A 20,734-nucleotide genomic window follows, 5' to 3' on the forward strand; every position below is an offset into this window, starting at 1 on the left:
TCAAGAATTGTACTGCAAGTCTGTATAAATGAGAGTCTCACTGCTGCATTATTTAATGCTGTCTGTAAAAATCTGTATCCATATTTTGGTTGGAAGCTGTTGAAGAGATTTGACTTGGGAGTTGCAGCTTTAGTTATAGTTAGTCCACAAAAGAAAACAAATGTATTGCCTGTTATTTCATAAAAGTTTGATGGTACCTTTATGAAGAATTGCAAGTCAAGTACAGCATTCCCGTAAACACCTACCTAGGTAGGTATTTACTTAAAATAAATTGGACCATGTGTTCCTTGTAGAGTTAGTTCAGATTATTCCTTGGGCAGTACAGATTTTTTTATTTGAAAGGTTAGTGTACTGGCTCACCAAGTGTTTTTTCAGCAATGACCTCTTTACAAAAAGTCATACTTGTTAGTGCCTTGCAATAGATGATAGTTCATGTACTGTAATTAAAAATAAATTGTGCAGTACATGGTTTATTTTCAGCATTCAAAATATATTACAGAAGTGTTACAGAAATGTCTCACATCTACATGTGTATCAAATATGTATAAAACTGTTAGTGAAGCAGTTTAGTGACCGCAGAGAATTTTGTATGGTAATTTTAAATGTGATTTCACAATAAGTTGTTGAGTTAATTTGAAAGGTGCACATGTTTGGTTTGTGTTGTAAACACTTAATGCTAAAATGTGGAATAAGTGCAGAATGATGAGATGAATGAATTTTTATGTTTGTTTTAAATGCTGATTGAATATTAAGGAGCATAGCATAGAGGGTTCCAGAGGTGTGTTTTTTTTTTGGGGGGGGGGGGTAACCGTGAAAGGTTTAGATAAACTTAGTTGCGCTTAAAACAGACAGCATAGATGGGATGGTCTGAGGATCTATGTGTTTTTTGTAGGCTTCTTTTTTGTTCACCAGAGCTGAGCAGGAACAGTTTTCCTATATTAATTTCCATAGAAAATAGATTAGCTACTTTGAAATTTGTAGATGCACTGGAAAAGTTATGTTGTTTTTGGAGTGTTTGGCAGTGGTGGGGTAGTTTTGTTTCTATTACCTTGATGGGAATGGACCTTTACCCTTAATCAGGGTACAACTTGAGTTCTTGAAATTAGTATTGTTTGATTTTTGATGTTTGCCAAGAGTGCTCTTCTCAGCACCTGCATTGTGCTCAGAATTACGTACTCCTGTAATTCATATGGAGCTGCACACATCGGAAAATTATGTAAGTATGACTGTAAATTATTCATTATTAGCAGGGTTGGTGGTATTTTCTGCTGGGATGCACAATTTAAAGAGAGATTTTTTAGGCATTTTGCTCGATAACATGAAACTACTAGTTAAGAGCAACAGGGAATCAAGGCACCCTCCCATCCTCGAGCATGGGTTCAGCAAACCCACTAAAGTCCAGACCAATGATTCCACTAGATTCCCGATCCTCATCTCACTGGACTCCCCCTTTGATTAGGAAAATCATAGTGGACAACTGGGACATAATCCAGGCAAAGCCCGATCTCCGTAAAATACTAGGTCCCTTCCCCGCATTTTTCTACAAAAAACAAAATGCCTTGGTGAACCAAACTGGACTGCCAAACATCTGGTTCCATACTGACACATACTGGACCCCCTGGAAAGACATTTAACCAGTTATTGAAGCCAACTATCTGTGTATCTATTTTATTTTTTTATTTACACTTTTTGTTGACCAAGTTAGCCCCACTAGTCCATTGGCCTTTTTTTAGGACAGAGACCAAATGTGTTTTCCGTACTGACTGTGGAAAATATGGTCAGAGCACCAGATAATTTCTCCTCCTCTCTCTCTCTTTTTTTTTTCGTTAAGTGCAGTGGGATCTTTTGCACTGACATGCATGCAAAGCTCTGACATATTTCTCTACATGTCCATCATTGTTTGTCTTGATTTATTCACACCGACGTGTACTGTTGTCATGTAAAAGTTGTATTTGTCAAGAGTTAGGGTCATTAGGGCAGTTGTAATGCTAGAGATCCTGCCAAGTTAAATACATCTTGCTGTAACCCTCTCCTTCTCCAGGCTTGTGAGCAATGGCAATACAATAACAATCTATCAATAACAGTTCTTTTGCAGCTGTGGTTCAGAGTGATTAGATTAGTAGTGTTTTTTTTCTCCTCAGAGTGACTCTTTGTGGGCAGTATCCATGAAATGGATGATTGTTCTGTGTTTTTTTTTCTTTCTGAGACTTAATGTTATTTTTCTGAGGATTTGCAAGTAATTGTTTTACAGTCTCAGTGTAAGGTATTATAGGTGTGATTAGAAAAGGATCGAAGGGGAGTTGTATGAAGCTCAGAGCGATTTAGGTAAGAGCCTCCTGATTATTTATTATTGATTATCTCTGAGCATAAGTTTGTTTAGTTATCCTATGAGACCTAGTGCTAAAAGGCTAACAGAGGCTGACTTTCCATCTTGTCCAATGTTTAGTTGGAGTAAATGTAGCACTAGCCAGGAAGGATGATATGAATGAGAGGGTATCTCAAGTTTCAGCAATTAAAGGGGAGGAACTTCCCAACTTGATCCTGTAGTGCTCTCTGGTTTGAGCAGATGAAATCAGACCAGGAGGAGCTACCAAAAATAAATTTATAGTAAGGGTAGGTAACTTAAGAACCATCAAGTTTAAAAGAACAATAGCGATTGGCTTGTTGGACACACTATATTCTGACTCTGAAATACAATGAGAAATCAAAGAGAAGAGACTTCTCAACATGATATGCTTGTGCTTAATCACAGTAGTCATTAAAAGAGGAAAGAGATAATTGTATGGTCAAATTGTCATAAAGTGTACAGCACAAAGTACATTCAGCTTAAGATCTCAACAAGAACAGAGTGAGTAAATTCACTTTGCTCTTTTGCTGAATGTCCTGGAATTGCCCTAAAGCAGTCATACCTGAATTAGCCTGACTCTCACTCCCCTCAGAAGAAAGAAATTAAGAAAGAGAGAGCTGTTCCTTTTCTTATTCATTTCTTTTCTGATATTTTAGCAGACATTTTCTGACATTTTATGTTGCTTTTGGAAGTTTAACTTGTTTGTTGGTTGTCCCATCAAGGGAACAAGGTACTAGATAAGTATTTGGCTTTGCTCCTCTCCTTGGGGGGGCAGCTTTGTTTGGAATTTTGCCTCTCCAGCTTTCACTGATTGTGCTATTTACTACCGTCCCTGTGGGAGAAAGGACAACACCTTGACTGGTGTGAAATCTGAGTTTTTTCCTCTGTAATTCTTAGACACAAGAAATAAAATCTTTGTTTTGGAGGGAGCATTTAAAGCTCATAAGGCCAATTTAGACTTTGATTTACAAATCCTTTTAAACATTCAACTTTGAAGCCTCTTCCAATCCACTGCTGTCTCTACGGTGGTGAACTTTACAATGAGAATAGCTTTTAATGCAGCTCTGTTTTCATCTAGAGCAGTGGCTTCCAATGTCTATGTTCTCTGGCACTCTTTCTGATATTAAGCGATTTTGCCAAGGGAACTGAGTTGACATTCAAGAATATTTCATTTGATTTCGATGGCCTGAGATTTTGGCCCCAGGACAATAACTTGCCTACAAGAGATGGAGCAGGAAGGGAGAACCTTGACTGCAGTAGGGTTAAGTTCCCCACTAATCTTCTTTTTAAGAACTTGAGCTTGAGTTGGATGTTTTTTGTTATGGCCAATAGCAGCAAAACAAAACAGAACTCTGGAAGGGGAACAGGACCAGGGCTTCATCTAAAGCGTTTATAGGTTCTATGCCAGGGTTTCTCGGCAGTCTTTAGTAAGTGGCAGTCCTCGTATGAAGAGGCAGCAACATATCTAAAAGTTCTTTCAGGAGGCGATCAGAGATGACTTGACAACCAAAACAATGACCTAAGTACCACTCACTCACATGCTCTCACTGAAGACAGCCCACATCTCCACTGTAAAAAAATCTTATCAAAACTAAAAACTACTGTAGCAGAAAATCTTGCACGTAAAGTCATAAAATTGGCAACTGTGGCCTAGCTTATCCTATATCAATCTTACTAAATAAATCCATCCACAAATCTCATGTCCCTGCCATCTGAAAAAAGCTTACATAATTTCTCTACATAAATGGTGATGGTCTCCGGACTACGCCAGTTTCAGACCAATAGCTTTCCTATCCCCACTATCAAAAATTCTTGAAAAATATATCTGTACTCAACTGCTACACTATCTAACCACTATTAATTTCATATCTGCCATGTAGCATGAGTTTTGTCCCAACCATGGTACGACTCCTGCTCTACTGCACTTTGCAGGTACTAGCTTACAATTAACAAAAATAGAAACTCTGGTATCTTCCTCTTCTACTTCTAGTAGTTGCCAGTAATTTTTGTTTAGGAAGTAGTTTTCTATTCTCTCTCCATCCCCAAAGCCTTTTACTAGAAAAACTGAGAAAAGAGACATGGTTTTCAATGTGGGATGTGTCAAAGGGATTAAATCCCCTTTCTACTCCTGCACCTGCTATACTTAAGTACTTGGCTGGTAATTTGTACTCTAGTGTGGCTGCCATATTGAATTTTCAGTTGAGTTAAGGTTGTTTGTCCTTGCTTTTTTAATAGTTTCAAGGCCTTATTATGTACGTATGTATGTTTAAAGTAACTTTCTTTCTTGGGCCTGTGCTATGTGAACTATTGCCTTATTGGGATTTCTGTTTTGTAATGGAAAAGTTAACTCGAGACTCTCTTTTGAGCGAGCTGCCTCACCTGAATTAAAAGTTCTGTCATGGAAAAGAGTTTTCCTAGTAGATTGGTGGAGAGTTTCTGAACTGTTTACTCCTTTAATAAACCCTCCTCGATTAATTTTCTATAAGGGTGAAGTCCTGCTTAGAACATTTTCATGTAAGGTAGCAATTGACTGTAACTTAAACTGAAGTGCTCATATGTCCGTTTTCATTCCTTCTTAGTCGAACTGTGAAGAATTTTTGTAGCACTGGATGGATGTCCATAGGCAGCTGATGTTCTACTTAGACAAGACTAAATCCTTTAGAAAGGATTCTGAGCTGCTGTTTTCTTTTCATCCCAAATCTCTGGGATAAAAGGTTTCAAAAATCACCGTTTTTTACTGCACAAGCCTTGTTATGTTTCACATATGAAGCTCTTACCTGTACTTCATAAGGGACAAAAAGTTTTCAAAAATCACCGTTTCCTAGTGGCTTTTCTACTGCATAAGCCTTATGTTTCACATATGAAGTCCTTATCTGTACTTCATAAGGGACAATCTACGAGATCAGTAGTGAGCAACCTTGTTTATTTTATTTTTTACTCCTCGCTTTTATTGATCAGAAAAGTTTGACTGGGTGGAAAACCCTTTTCAGCAGAAAATCAGGAAGAAAGGCTTCACAAGATATACAGAGAAAGTATCAAATGTAGGTAGTGTGATGACTCGTACTAACATAAAATACTGACCAAAAAAAGAACAATGATTGAGCATACAGTAATGAGAAGAAAATGGTTGTTTGAGAAAACAAAAAATCATATGTATTTGTCCAGAAAGGGCAACATCTGTGTCACTACAAATTTGACAGTGCCACATGACCTACTTCAGTGCATAGAAGGCTCTGGTCAAGTACACTTGGTATTCTGTTGCACTGAAATCTCTAAGGATGGATCGACGGCCTCTGCATTTTACTGCACTTTCCTGTCATAATTCCCTGAACATTTTATTAAGAACACTCAAATTGGGTAGTGGCTTCTGGCATTTTGTACGTAGTCATCAGATGTAAAGAAGTAAAGGCATTTTGTACGTAGTCATCAGATGTAAAGAAGTAAAGGCATTTCACTGTCTCACATGTTACATTTTGCTCTGCTTCTGTTAGCATTGGATTTAAGACCTCCTTTCAGAGTGGGGGATGTAACTCATGTCTCTAATATACGTTTACTAATTTGTTTTTGCTTTATCAAAATTCATACATTTTTCTCCTGTATAAGAAAGTTTTCTGCTACTGTATTTAGGCTTGCCCATCTCTCAAATTCAGCATCCTGTGCAGTGATGCATTGTGTGAGTTGTGTGCCTCATTGTATCTGACATCACCATGTGCATTGTCCAACTGAGTGTCATGAAATGTTCTTTTTTGATTGTTTCACTTTCAGAGATATGGCCCTATATTGTTGGGTACCACCTGCAGACCTACATTGCAACTTATACTCTTGTTTTTGTCTTTTGGTTCACAAGTTCACAACTAGAATCTCTATTTCATTTTTTAAGGGTGGCAAACCGATTGTGTACTTAAATCATAAGATTGTGTTTTTTATTAAATCAGAACTAGAAATAATTCTTTTTTTAAGAATGACATTTTTTGTCATTTTGAGTATTTTTTTAAATCTGCTAACAGATTTTAAGATGTGCAGTTTTTTATAGCTCATGCATTGTAGTATTTATGTGTAACCTTCCACGTGTTTTGTACTGAAAATTGCATAAAATTCTTGAAGAAATACAGACATGGCATTTTTTGGGAGGGTCTACTTCAGGTAAGGTTGTCTGTAATAAATTGATAGCAGTTTTTACAGAACAGTCAGTATAAAATAAAAGTGTAGCTTATCAGTTCTCTGCAGCATAACCGGCATATAAACCCTTAAAAATATAGTGGTGTGGTAACTTCAGCCGTAAAAAGGAATATGCATTTTTCTTTTTATATATTGAAACATGAAAATAATATTAAAAGTTAATTTTTCCTCTTAAATTTCAAACTGCAACTGCTTTGCTTCCTTGTTTCTGAGGCTATGAGCATTACCTAAGGTTGTTTTGTGAATAACTATCCCTTTCATTCCCAGAAAATTTGATGAGAATATATAGGATATTTTTGGAGGTGCTGGCATTTATATACAGGGAGCAGAGATGGTCTGCACCTGTCGCCCCTGGGATTCAGGTTACTGGCTAAGGCTCTTGCCACCCCTATAGTGCCTTTTTTAGGCAAACTTCAAAGGACAAAACCACCACTGTAACCAGTACAAGCATGCAAAATCTGAAGGTAATGCTACTCAATGCTAGAAGTCTAAACCTCAAAATGCACTCTCTCGAGGCACTCCTAAAAATGGAGAACATCGATATCTGTGCAGTAACTGAGACCTGGTTCAAGGCTCCAGAGAGCATCCCTGCAAGACCGGGCTAGAACTCTTACCACACTTTTCGCCACCAAACCAGGACGAAACACTAAAGGTGGAGGAGTGTCAATATTCACCAAGGATATTCACACCACCAGGCTAGTTGGCCAACACAATGTGTCTGAAATTCTCCAAGTGCAACTAACGCTAGGTAAGACTGCAATCCAAATTATAGCTTGCTACAGATCCCCCACCATACCCCAAGATTCTCACTACACCTTTCTAAACATACTGGAAAATATTAAGATAGAACCAAACACCCTAATACTGGGTGATTTTTAACTACCCTGCCATTAACTGGGAAAACTACTCATGTCCCAACACCTTTCTTAGCGGTTCTTGGAATTCATAAATTCCAACGCCCTGGATCAACTAATCCATAGTTCCACCAGGGGCTCCAATATCCTAGACCTGGTCATTACCAACATGGGAAATCAATGCTCCATACCTATGGTCACCCCTTGTTAGTCAGGTCTGACCATAAGCTAATCACCCTTAACATCCACATCCCACCCCACCCCCAGTAAAGAAACCACCATAAAAACTTCTCAAAGCCAATTTCATGCTACTCAAGTCAGAAGTGACAAACTTCATGACACCCATGCAGACGGGAACTGAAAGTTCAACTGCTGAATCCTACACTAAGGCACTGTACGAGCACATCCACTCATGCATGAATCGTGCCATCCCAAATAGAACCAAAATGCTCTCATCCAAAAAGGAAGCCAATCTGGTGGTCCCTGCCATAAACAAACTTTACAACAAAAGGAAGAAACTTTTGCAGAAAAGAGGAAAATCCCAGGATGCAAAAAAACTCCCTTACTAGCCTCAGTAAGAAACTGAGATGCCTCATAAAATCCTCCAAAGCTAGTTACGAAAATAAAATTGCCAAAGATTCCAAAGACAACCACAAAGCATTCTATAACTATGTCAAGAATCTAAATGGCAATGCTCAGATCTGCTCTGAGCTAAAACAGAATGGCATTAAATATACTGATCCGAAGGATATTGCCAATATCCTGGCAGATCGATTCAGTGCCAACTTCACCCCCTCTCACCCCTAAATGGCCCATCTCAATACCGGAAGATTGCCAAATTCCAGTAATAATGGCCACACAGGTACAAAACGCACTCTCTAAAGCCAAGAATACAGCATCCATGGGACCAGATGACATCCCGGGCTGTGTACTACATGAACTACAATATGAACTGGCACCTCACCTAAGTGTCATGTTTAATCATAGCCTCACCTCAGGTTTCGTGCCCACTGAGTGGCGCAGAGCTACAGTTATCCCAATCCACAAGGGGGGATCTACCATGGATCCCAGAAACTACCGTCCCATCAGTCTGACAAGCCTTATCTGCAAGGCCATGGAGCGTATTATCATGGAACTTATAAACAAAGACATTGGCAACCTTCAAACACTGGACCCCACCCAATTTGGGTTTGTGAAGGGCCGATCTTGTCTTCTGAACCTGATTGACTTCTTTGAAATAGTCTCCAGAGCCATGGACAAGGGTAAGGTGGTCCATACAGCCTATCTAGACCTTGCCAAGGCCTTTGACACCACCCCCCACTCTGGAATCATAGATAAACTTACTAAGTTGGGCATTAATCCCTATGTCACCCAATGGGTTGCTAAATGGCTTACTGATAGAACCCACACTGTAAAAGTAGCCGACTCCAAATCCAGCTCCAGACAAGTGACAAGTGGAGTACCTCGGGGTTCAGTCCTGGGGCCGCTCTTGTTTGGCATCTACTTCTCTGATGTACAGGTCAACACTAAGGGACTCTGGCTAACAAAGTTTGCAGATGACTGCAAACTGGGAGCCATTATTGAATCCCCAAATGATGTGGATACTCTACAAAAGGGCCTTACAGAAACAGATGCTTGGTGCCAGAGCCATGGACTCAAGCTCCATGCCAAGAAATGTATTGTTATCCCCTTTGGGAAAAAACATGTCTCCATGAATTACCATATAGGTGGCAGTACACTAAACACAGAAAGTGTGATAAGAGACTTGGGGACACAGGTGGACAGTGGTCTCGCCTTCGATAACCACATCGCCACAACAGTCAGGAAATCCTTCTATGTGGCACACCTCATCACGAAGGGCTTTTCATCCAGAAAAAAGGAGGTCATTGTCCCACTGTACTCATCCCTCATTAGACCCATTATAGAATACAACGCCCCATTTGGTATGTACCTCTCAAGACATCTGCAACAACTGGAAAGGCCTCAGAAATACCTCACTAAAAGAATCACAGGCCTAAAGCCGATGCCCTACGCTGACCGCCTTAAAAAACTCCAGCTATACTCTGTCGCATATCGTCTACTCAGAGGCGATCTCTGCTTAACATACAAGGCCATGTCAAACCCAGAGCTGTTGGACATGCTACACTTAAAGAAATCCCAATCCCTCAGAGCTACACGCTCCAGGGATCTAAACCTTGTCATCACAATAAACAAAACATGCTGGAGGGATAGGTTCCTGACCCAGAGACTCCCAGACTCTGGAATAGATTGCCCATACATGTCAAGCAGAGTGCCTCTTTGGACCTCTTCAAGAGGAACCTTGACGATTGGATGGGAGAAAGGAAATTCACCCCAGGGATCACATCAGTCGCCCTGCTAGACAGGGGTCCAGGAAAGTAAATAATGTGGGAAGAAATAGCCAGGGAATTGTTATGGCTAGGCTTGTATAGGCCCTAGGGCTGATAGCCTAGTACCAACCTATGAACCTATGAAAATAGACAGAAAATGTCAGCAACAGTTCTCTTAAAAGCCAGTCAGTAGTTAAGATGTTGAAATAGTTTGAATAAAAAATGTGGTAGTATAATATTGAATGGTGAGTACTGTTTCCTTCTTAGGCTGTGTAAAAGCACAACATCTCAAGCATTTTAGTAAGGTTCATGTCAGCATACCATGCCATTTTCTGTATTCTGCTTGCATTATTAAGGTCCCAGAGTAAGAAGTCTCACTGTCACCTATTTTGTGTCTGTAAAATAAATACCTTTGTATAGATGTTTATTTATTTCCTAAAGTCCGACTAGGTTCCACAGATCCTGTTTTTAGCGGAGGCCCGGGGAGAAATGCTCCAGACGCATGTCTTTAGAATGTGGGAGGAAACCCACGCGAACACAGGGAGAACATGCAAACTCCACACAGAAGGCACCCCGGCCAAGAATCGAACCAGAGAACCTCTTGCTGTGAGGCGACAGCATTAACCGCTGCACCACTGCGCCGCCCACGTAGTAGCTTTGTGGCTTACTTTTTAGGATCTGTGTTTCACAGCTCAAGGATCTCTAGTACAGACTTGATCTCTTGTCACCTTTTGTGTAGAATTTACGTTCTCCCCTTTTTCCATGTTTTCTTTGTATCTTGTTTCTGTCTACCTCTCAGAAACATGGTAACTGGCATTTGTTTGTATATGTTGCATTTACTCTTGCAGCCATGTCAGAATATAGCAATAACCCACGCCTGGGTGTGGGTAATGCTGGATTTATCCACGGTTGGTGCGGTTTGGTCATGAGGGCATATATTTACGCAGTACATCAGAGCTGTGGGCAAAAGCAACGGAGAAAGCAAGATCTCCGTTGCTTTTTACAGCCTGTCTCACTATGTTAAACAAGTTTAACATAGCGAGACAGCTTTAAAAAAGGCAACGGAGAATCTCCGTTGCTTTTTTTAAAGCTGTCTCGCTAGGTTAAACCCATTTAACATAGCGAGACAGTTTTGAAAAAAGCAACGGAAAAAGCAAGATCTCTGTTGCTTTTTGAAGTGTCTCGCTATGTTAAATGGGTGTAACATAGCGAAACAGCTTTAAAAAAAAGCAATGGAGATGCTCCATTGCTTTTTTTAAAAGCTGTCTCGCTATGTTAAACATGGCGAGACAGGTTGTGACAAGCAACGGAGATCTTGCGTTCTCCGTTGCTGTAAAAAAAAAAAAAAAAAAAAAGTTATACTAATGGAAAAAGTCCGGGCGACTGGACCTTTTTCCATTACTATAACTCTGATTTACAACGTGCACGCTGACCAATCAGCGTGCACGTTTTGGAATATTAATGGGGGGTGGGGTCATTGTATAATTGGTCAGTTTTAGCAGTTAACAGGTGAAAAAACTTGCTCGCAAACTACTTTATTGTATAATTACAGACTGTTTATTATGTTTTAGAAGGCAGAACTGTAGCTTATTTTGTATGGCCTCTTATTGTAGCACAAAACATTATAGAAGACAATCCCTTATTTATTTTGTTGATGTTTGAGCACATTGGTCTGTGAAGAGGAAGGTTGAATTTTGTTTAACAACTTTTCATTTTCTTTTTTGAGTTTGTGTGACCCTTGGAGTTTGTATTTATAGAGATTGGGGACTTGAGGGTGACGCCTCCACATCAGGTGCTTTGTCAGACAAAAAAAAGAAAAACAATTGTTTAGTACCGATCAGAGATGATGATGAGCTGAAACTGTGATTTTGTCTTTAGACGTTGTTTGCTGTTGTCTCTTGATTAAACAAGATATTATTATTCATAGTGGATCAGTTTGAGTCTGTGAATTGCATTTTTATTGTAAATGTTTTATTTTGAAGAAAGGCTTTTGAGCTTTGAAAAGAAAAGAGACAAAGTTTAATTGCATTGCCTTTTCTGTGTATTGCAGGGTCCACCCCGAACTTCCAGCCTCCAGGCACCAATAATGCTTTTATCTGGACATGAGGGTGAGATTTACTGTTGCAAGTTTCACCCCAGTGGCTCTGTTCTGGCATCAGCGGGATTTGACAGACTGATATGTAAGTTTGAAACAACACTAGCAGTAAATTGTTAAAACGTGTGCAGCAACTGGAAAATACTTGACTGACTTTGATGCATGTAATTTACTGCGTGCAGTTGTGACAGAAGTATTGTTTTGGATTCTGTTTTATAAAGCCATACTACAGTGCAATACATATGCAGGATAGGCACATAAAATAAGCACATATTGTAATAAAAGAAATGTTTGATAAGGGCACAGTTGTGCATAATTAATATTTGTGTAATCCATTGTTCTGAAAACTGAGAGAGTAATATGAATGTGAAAAAATAAAATGTTTGAAATGCTGGCAATCTTTCTTGCAAACAGAAAAAAGATCTGTTATTTTTCATTTTGTCTACACAGTGGGAAATAAGAACATTGCTTCAGAACGCAAGTATTTTCTGTATAGTGAGCTGCAACTTCCTTTTTGAGTGTGTAATTTGTATTGTATGTGGAAGTGTTTGAAAATGTATGTTAAGTACTGTATTGATTGTGTAGCAACTGTTTTTTCCCCAAACATCTTTATTTAATATGATAAAGGCAATTTTACATTTATATAAATGAAAAATAGGCAGGATAATGCCACTTTAGGTGCAAACAGTTTACATCATAGACACCAGTGAAACAGTAGTTGCAAACATTATACATCACTTATAAATCATCCAGTCATTGTCAGTTAAGCATTATATGGCTCATTCAAATCCTGCCTGTTAAACCTCGTTCCTGCTCTGCATATATTGGTCCCACGGTTCCCATTTTTTCCTATGTAGTTTGCTCCTTCCCTTTTCTAAAGATCCCCAATTCCAGTTGTTTTATCTCTGTTACTATATTCACTACTTCTAGTAAAGTTGGTCTAGACTTTGATTTCCATTTTCTCGCAATTGCTATTTTGGCAGCCACCATAATTAGACTTGGCAAAGCTTTACTATGTTTAGGCAATTTCGATTCTGTGGCATGACTCACAACTCAAAAAAAAATCTCCCCAGTTAGTCCAATCTGTTCACCCAGCATCTCCGACACATTGGTCTGCAGGGAATCTCTAAAGTCTGCCAGCTCATTACACTCCCAAAAATATCTTCCCAGCTACCTCTTTCTTGCCCATCACACCTCAACATTTGCTGTCCACCAGAGGAAAAACATTTGGAGTCTACTTGAGGTATAAAAATACCAATGTAAACACTTCCAGGCAAAGATCCTAAATCTTCTAGACTTTGTTGCATATTTGGGAGACATACATGTATCCCCCCATTGTCTCTTTGTGAATTGCTTATCCAATCTCTCTTCCCAATCCTTTCTAAGCTGCTCTGATTGATTCTTATAATTATCATGCAGTATTTTATATGCCTTACTAATTATTCCTTTTTTGTCGGCAGCTTCTGTTCTAGACTCTTTTAAAAATTGTACTACTGCTGGTCTTCCATTTAGGATCCCTCTATTTCTTTCTCTTACCTATCAAGGATTGATATCAGAGTATAGGCAAAGGCAGTCTTTAATCTGCAGTCCAAATAAATTCTTGGCCTCTTCCATTCTATTACCTTTCCCTTTTTAGTTATTTGCTCCCAATACCTTGGTTCCCTTGCCAGTTTTCTCCAATAAATTCCAGCCCCTCTTGCCTATTGTCTGTGTCCCTGACCACAGTCATCCCTATCAGCGAAATTTCTTTTCTCCATTCTCGTACTGGTTTGGTTCTTATATTTATAAAACAGCAGGGAGTATTCTAATACTCTGCATGATTTTGGTTGTTCTCCTTAAGAGTTTGCATCCAAAATCCCAATCTCTTCTTATTTCTTGAGCTACCTCCCTGTGTCAGCATTATTCTTTTCCACTTTGAACACCTGATCCTTGATGGTGGGGTTCGGTACTGACTCAGCCGTTATCTTCCAGCTCACGCTCTCCAAACTCTCGAGCCCGACTGTACCCATAATGTTCCTCACAGAGATTACCTCAGATCTCATTTGCCATGTCACAGACCAGATTTGCCTTCATTATCTGTCGAGCCTTGGCGAATTTTCTGTGTTATAAAACTTATTTTTCTGTATCTTCACTTCTCTAGTACTTAATTCTGTCTACCTTATCTAAGCTACCTGCTCCTCTTGCTATCCCTTTTTTCTCTTCTCCTACCTGCTGCTCTTGCTATCCCATTTTTCTCCTACCTGCTCCTCTTGCTATCCCTTTTTTCTCCTACCTGCTCCTCTTGCTATCCCTTTTTTCTCCTACCTGCTCCTCTTGCTATCCCTTTTTTCTCCTACCTGCTCCTCTTGCTATCCCTTTTTCCTCTTACCATGAAGTATTTCTCCTACTTACCATTGTTGGTAACTCTCTCTCTCTCTCTTTACCTTTAGGGTATTCTCATTACCATCTCCGGTATTTTTCTTGCTTCCTTGCCTTTTTCAAAACAAAAAAAACAAAAAATCTCTCTCTAATCATCTTCTAGCCTTCTTAATTCAAATATGTCTGACAAGAAACAATCTCCTATGAAACCTAAGGGCTCTTCAGGTTTCAAGAGATGTACCCAAGTGTGAGGGGAAAATGCCTAACTCTGACAGGCATACCCTGTGTGTATATTGTTTAGATGAAATACATTTACAAGAAAATTTTGCTATTTGTCACAGATTTTCTTCCCGTACATTATTAAAGAATAAGCTTTTGTTGAAAGGCCTGTTTAAATCTCCTTTCAACGAGGTCATTTCTGGATCTAAAGAGAAAACTGGGGAAGCGGGAGCTTCTTCCCACAGTTCAAAAAAGAGATCTTCGGTTCTGAGCTCTTCGGAACCGATGAGAATTTCTAAAACTTCTTCAGCTCTGAAAAGTTCTTTGGCACCAGGAGAATTGTCGGTGCCTAGCAACACACCTTTGGAACACTCTGATGTCTCTGCTCCGACTGATATATTTTTTATATATGTTTATATTTAATCAAATGATGTCTTATTTTGTATGCATATTATTGAAAAAGTAACATACACATCCATCTAGTATACACAATGCTTTTCAGTACATCATAATGCATTTTAGTTTTTAGCATGTATATTTTATTATGTAGAATATATTTTATTATGTAGAATGTATTTATATACAATCAAATTTCACTCAATCAAATTTTAAGTAATGTATTTATTTATATATATTAATCAAATGCATCTAATGTAGGTATAAATATAATTAGATAAATTAACAAGTATTTTAAAAGTAGATAGACAATTTTAGGAAGTTAACATATTCATGTATTAGAAGATTGTATCTTTAAGAAGTTTAATTAGTTTTTGGCGCCAAACTGGTTATATAAACTCTTGTAAAGTAGCAATTCTTGGTTCTGATGAAGTCTGTGTGGTAACAGATGAAAGCGCTTAACCCTAAGGATCTATTTTGTTTTTATTCATGGTATATCAGTGTATATTTTAAAACAATAAAATCTTGCTTGTTCGAGCTGCACCGTAACTTATTCTGCTCAAGGAGGCTTTCATTCTTCAGTTGGAGGATTCTACGGTAGTTTGTTTGTTCGTGATAGTGGTTTCCTGATGGCATGCACTCCAGACGTGATGCAAGCTTCATTGAACAAGGAAGAATGTGTGTCTTTGCGTTCCGATTTAACTGCGCTTCAAGCGGAGGTCACCAAGCTTGTTGAATTAGTGAGTCTTTTAACTGCCAATTCTGTTCCGGTGGCAGTTATGGAAAATACATCTTCAGCTAAATGCAGTAAAGAGTGTAAAGGAATTAACATCAGTACTCAGGTGGAAATACCAAATGGGCAATGTTGCGAATTAAAAGAAGGGAATCAGTCAGAAAATGATTCATTGGAACTTGGCAATAAGCAAACGGAGAACATAATTTCGCCTGAAGCCGAATTCACATTTGATTTTAGCTTATTTCATTCAAAAAATGAAGCCCAGCGTTTGGGAGCGAGACCCAAGCATGGACAGCCGGTTAAAACGTATTCTGCAATTACAAAAAAACAAACTGAACTTCAAAAAGGTACTGTTAGTAACAAAATTATTTCTAGTCCCTTGACAATTTTAAAACAACTGTTGACAAAGGACGAATTAATATGGGACATAAATATCTCAGTACTAAGCAGAATTATGATGTTATAGATAATTTTTTAAATCAAGAGTATGATTTTGTTAATGAGAATGGATATCGTAGTATGGATGATAAAAGGAAACGCTCGATTACTTCTATTGAGTCTGTTAAAGAAAAAATACAAATGTTAGGTAGAAAGCTGTTCAATATCAAATGTATAAAAATTGATAATGCTTATTTAACTAAATGTCTAACTATGCACATTGTACCCAAGGGACTTAGGTTTTTTTAAATTACCATTGGGAATAGAGTATAATGTTGATAGTATATGTGCATTTAACAAAATGTTTGATGATTTTGGGTATACTTATATGAAACTATTAATCAAAAATAATGATGAAAAACTTTCTATTTTATTAAATGAAATAGATATTTTGAATGAAGACATAACACAAGATATAGCTTTTGAACAGTGGAGAGATTTTTATTTGAAACAATTTCAAACAGCGGAAAATAAAGCTAGGAACATTCATAATAGGAAGCAAAGAAAGATACAATGAGATGTTGAACTATATAAGAACAATAGAGCGTATATATGGCCACATGATAGAACAGCTAATGAGAAAGAAAGGCCTGTTCAGGGCAGAAGTAGATATAGGAATAATGAAGGGGAAGAAAATTTTCAAGGGGGCAGATTTTACCCAGCCCCAAAACAGCAATACAGAAGGGAACATTAAAACAAACACCTGATATTCATCAAATTAATATAGAGTATATTAATGAAGGAATTAACACATATTCAAGTACAGATGATAGATCAAAGGTAGTTGAGTTTTAGAGAAGAAATCAGTAGTAGAGGAAAAAATAAAAATAGTAGAAAGGAAAGGCAATTTTACTTTATATACATATAATGGTTTTAATGTATATAATTACACTGAATATGAAATTGGTCAAGAATTTTTTACCTTATTCAGTAAAGGGATGGAAATATATACCCACAACAGGACTTAAATTAGTTGATATGATTAAAGAAATAAAAATGTACTGCAGAAGGTTAAATTTAGCAGTGGAATTTGGACAAAATGTTGAAAATACAGATCAAATGACATACAATAAGTTAAAGAGAAAAAGTTTGTACATTCCAGTAGCAAACGCACAAGTAGCCAATTATGAAAAAATGGTGTGCAAGGACATATATTGGTTATACAACAATATAAAGACAGTAGATACTTATAAAGCAATAGAGGACAATTTGACCAAAAATGAACGGAGATGTCTGGAATCAATTATGGAAAAGAAAGAGTTTAGAATTATGAAGCCAGACAAGGGAGGGGGCATTGTAATTTATAACAGCTATGATTACAATGCGGTGATGCACAACATTCTATACCTTTCTGGAAATTATGAAGTCATTTCTTTAAATCAAGTTAATATAGGTCACAGAAGAATAGATTTAGTCATCAAAGAATATTTGGTAGGCAACAGGATTACAAATGAGACCTACAATTTTATTAAGGTTGATTTTCCTATAGTGGCCAACATAATAGGTATCCCCAAGGTACACAAATGTAATGACAACCCTCCCTTTAGACCTATAATATCAGGGTCAAAATCTAAAACATTTAATTTGGGTGTAACCATAGATAGATGGACTAAACACGTATATGACAATATTCCACATTTAATAAAGGACTCTTGGCATTTTTTAAGTGAAGTTATGCAGGATATATGGAATGATGGATTGTTTTTTGTGACAATTGATGTTATTGACTTATTCTCATGCATACCCAAAGAATGTGGTTTGGAAATTTTTAGTAACAGTTTGAGGGCCTTCTCAAAAATGTCATGGGAAAAAATCAGTTTAATTGTGGACATGATGAGTTTAGTTCTAGACCACAATTATATTCAATTTCAAGGGGAGTTTTTTAGGCAAAGCAGAGGGGTTGCTATGGGCGCCTCTTGTGCCCCTATTTTTGCAAATCTTGTAATGTTAGATTGGGAGTCAAAATATGTGTTTCAAAGTGAATTTTTCCACCATATAGTTTTATATGTTAGATTTTTAGACGACCTATTTATTTTATGGAATGGTACGTATGATGAAATTATTTCATTCATCAATTATATAAATGATACGACTGATTTCCTGAAATTTACATATAACATTAACAAAAAAGGAATAGCATATTTAGACACTTATATAAGTCATACAAGTAATGGTTTTGAATCAAAAATACACAGAAAAGCTACATTTTCTAATGATTATATAGAATATAGTAGCAGTCACCCACCATATATATTTAAAAATGTGGTAAAAGGACAGTGTGTTAGGGCAGCACGTATGTCATCAAGTAAAGACATAATGGAAAAAGAATTAGAAACTATATTTAACATGTTCAGCAGTAGGGGTTACCCCATCCCTATGTTAAATGATGTAGTTGGATATGTAAAACGGCAATGGGGTATAAAGTTTCTACCTCTTTTAGGTATATCATGTGTTAGTGGTAAAGAAAAAGGTATGAGTGACACTACAGAAGCATTCAATAGAGTATGTGTGATAATGTATACTCCTTTTGCAAATCATATAAAGGAAATATTGAATAGACATTGGGATATGATAACAATTACAGAAAGTGTAGCCATGGTTTTAGGCAAACAACCGAAATGTGTCTTTAAAACGGCTCCAAACATTAAAAAGTTATTGGAGAGGGCAACATACACTGAGAAATACAAGAAAACAATAAAGGGAACTTTGAAATGTGGTTCTTGTAGTCAATGTAGATATATAAATGAAGCAGCAAGCATTAAGTTAGAGAACATTCACAAGACACATATAAAATGCAGGGCAGGAAATTGTAATGCACAACAAGTAGTTTACCTTGTCTCATGCGATGCCTGCCCAGCATTTTATATAGGAAAGACTGAGAGAAAAATTAAAAAACGAATATATGAGCATTATTATAAGATACAGAAAAGAGATATGAAGAATGCTTTATATAAACATATATTTAGCAGAGGACACGATCACACATTCAAATTTTCCATTATTGAACATACTGATTGCAGTGCAAGAGGAGGTAACTGGAAAGTTTTCTTAGCCTTATTGGAAAGTAAGTGGCAGATATTTACTGATGCCACAAGATTTCCAGGCATAAATGACAGCATTAGTTTAAAACCTTTCCTAATTCTAGAATAAATTTTAGCACCTTAGAATAATCTTGTATATTGGGATATAAGGATGCCACTGCAGTGTATAACAACAGTTTTTACAAATGTTTATTTTTTCATATATTTTTTATATATGTTTATATTTAATCAAATTATGTCTTATTTTGCATGCATATTATTGAAAAAGTAACATTCACATCCATCTAGTATACACAATGCTTTTCAGTACATCATAATGCATTTTAGTTTTTAGCATGTATATTTTATTATGTAGAATATATTTTATTATGTAGAATGTATTTATATACAATCAAATTTCACTCAATCAAATTTTAAATAATGTATTTATTTATATATATTAATCAAATGCATCTAATGTGGATATAAATATAATTAGATAAATTAACAAGTATTTTAAAAGTAGATAGACAATTCTAGGAAGTTAACATATTCATGTATTAGAAGAATGTATCTTTAAGAAGTTTAATTAGTTTTTGGCGCCAAACTGGTTATATAAACTCTTGTAAAGTAGCAATTCTTGGTTCTGATGAAGTCTGTGTGGTAACAGATGAAAGCGCTTAACCCTAAGGATCTGTTTTGTTTTTATTCATGGTATATCAGTGTATATTTTAAAACAATAAAATCTTGCTTGTTCGAGCTGCACCGTAACTTATTCTGCTTAAGGAGGCTTTCATTCTTCTGCTCAGACTGAGCCATCGGTACCTAGGACTTCAGATTTGCTTATTGCACGAAAGACATCATACTCTCCTTCTGTCGACCCACTTAAGGACACTCCTTTTGTGGAAGGCAAACGGTCCAGATCTTTTTCCACGGTATTGGTGAAGTCTACTAAAAGTTTATTGGAACAGAACATTATGAGCTTAGTGGACCAGCTCCTAGTGGCAAGAGGATTAACTTTGGTGCCAAGCCAGCATTGAAACTGCTTGTTCCATGGCACCTACATACACTGTCCTCCAATTCTATCCGAGTCCTTGGAGTACTCTGTTCCAACAGCCTTTCCATCTTTGGTGCTGACTACAGTTTTTCCGGATCTTCTGCACCGGGGGACTCGACAGTCTGTTCCGGGATGCATGACATTTTTTTTGGCTCAGTCAGAGTCATCCATGCCTCTCTGAGCATCGGCCCTTGAAGTTCAGACTTGGGCTCCAGGTGCAGAGGCAGTTTCCTCGGTACGGAGTGTGACCCCTGTTCCAAAGCAGTTTTTGTCCGGTTCTGGGCTCCCACTCCTCCACTGGGGGGCCTGCCTTCTGTATCATGGAGAAGGCGCTATCCCTTGGGGATTCCCAGTTGTTGCCTTCCCTCTTGGGCAAATATCTTCTCCTTCCTCTCAGCCGGAACTGACATTGACCTCATCCCCCGGACAGAGGGTGCAAAAGCCCCAGGTAACACCCACCCTGTGGTGGTTACCTCTTCGGAAACTTCTCTGGAACTTCCCCACCGAAGAAGTCACTGTGAAGAGGAAGTGCAAGAGGAAACACCTTGACTCCCTAGAGGAGTCCTACACTGAGGATACTGACTTCGATGAAATCGAAGGTTCCCTAAGGTCACCCACTTAAGATGTTTAATTTGGGGATATCCTTGAAGTACTGAAACAGAGGGGTGACTGGTCATCCACACAACC

The 20,734-nt window shown here is 37.7% G+C and overlaps 1 protein-coding gene across 1 annotated transcript in view; it reads left to right on the forward strand.

Moving 5' to 3' along the window:
* SNRNP40 (small nuclear ribonucleoprotein U5 subunit 40) overlaps positions 1-20,734 on the forward strand; it is a 433,394-nt gene that overhangs the window by 13,798 nt on the left and 398,862 nt on the right. The window contains exon 2 of the mRNA XM_044084651.1: positions 11,779-11,908. Within this exon, the coding sequence (XP_043940586.1) occupies positions 11,779-11,908 (130 nt within the window). The remainder of the gene's footprint in view (positions 1-11,778; positions 11,909-20,734) is intronic.

The sequence above is a fragment of the Protopterus annectens genome, chromosome 1.part1 (assembly GCF_019279795.1).
Source record: "Protopterus annectens isolate FY-2018-M chromosome 1.part1, PAN1.0, whole genome shotgun sequence".
In the NCBI taxonomy this organism is placed as follows: Eukaryota; Metazoa; Chordata; order Ceratodontiformes; family Protopteridae; genus Protopterus; species Protopterus annectens.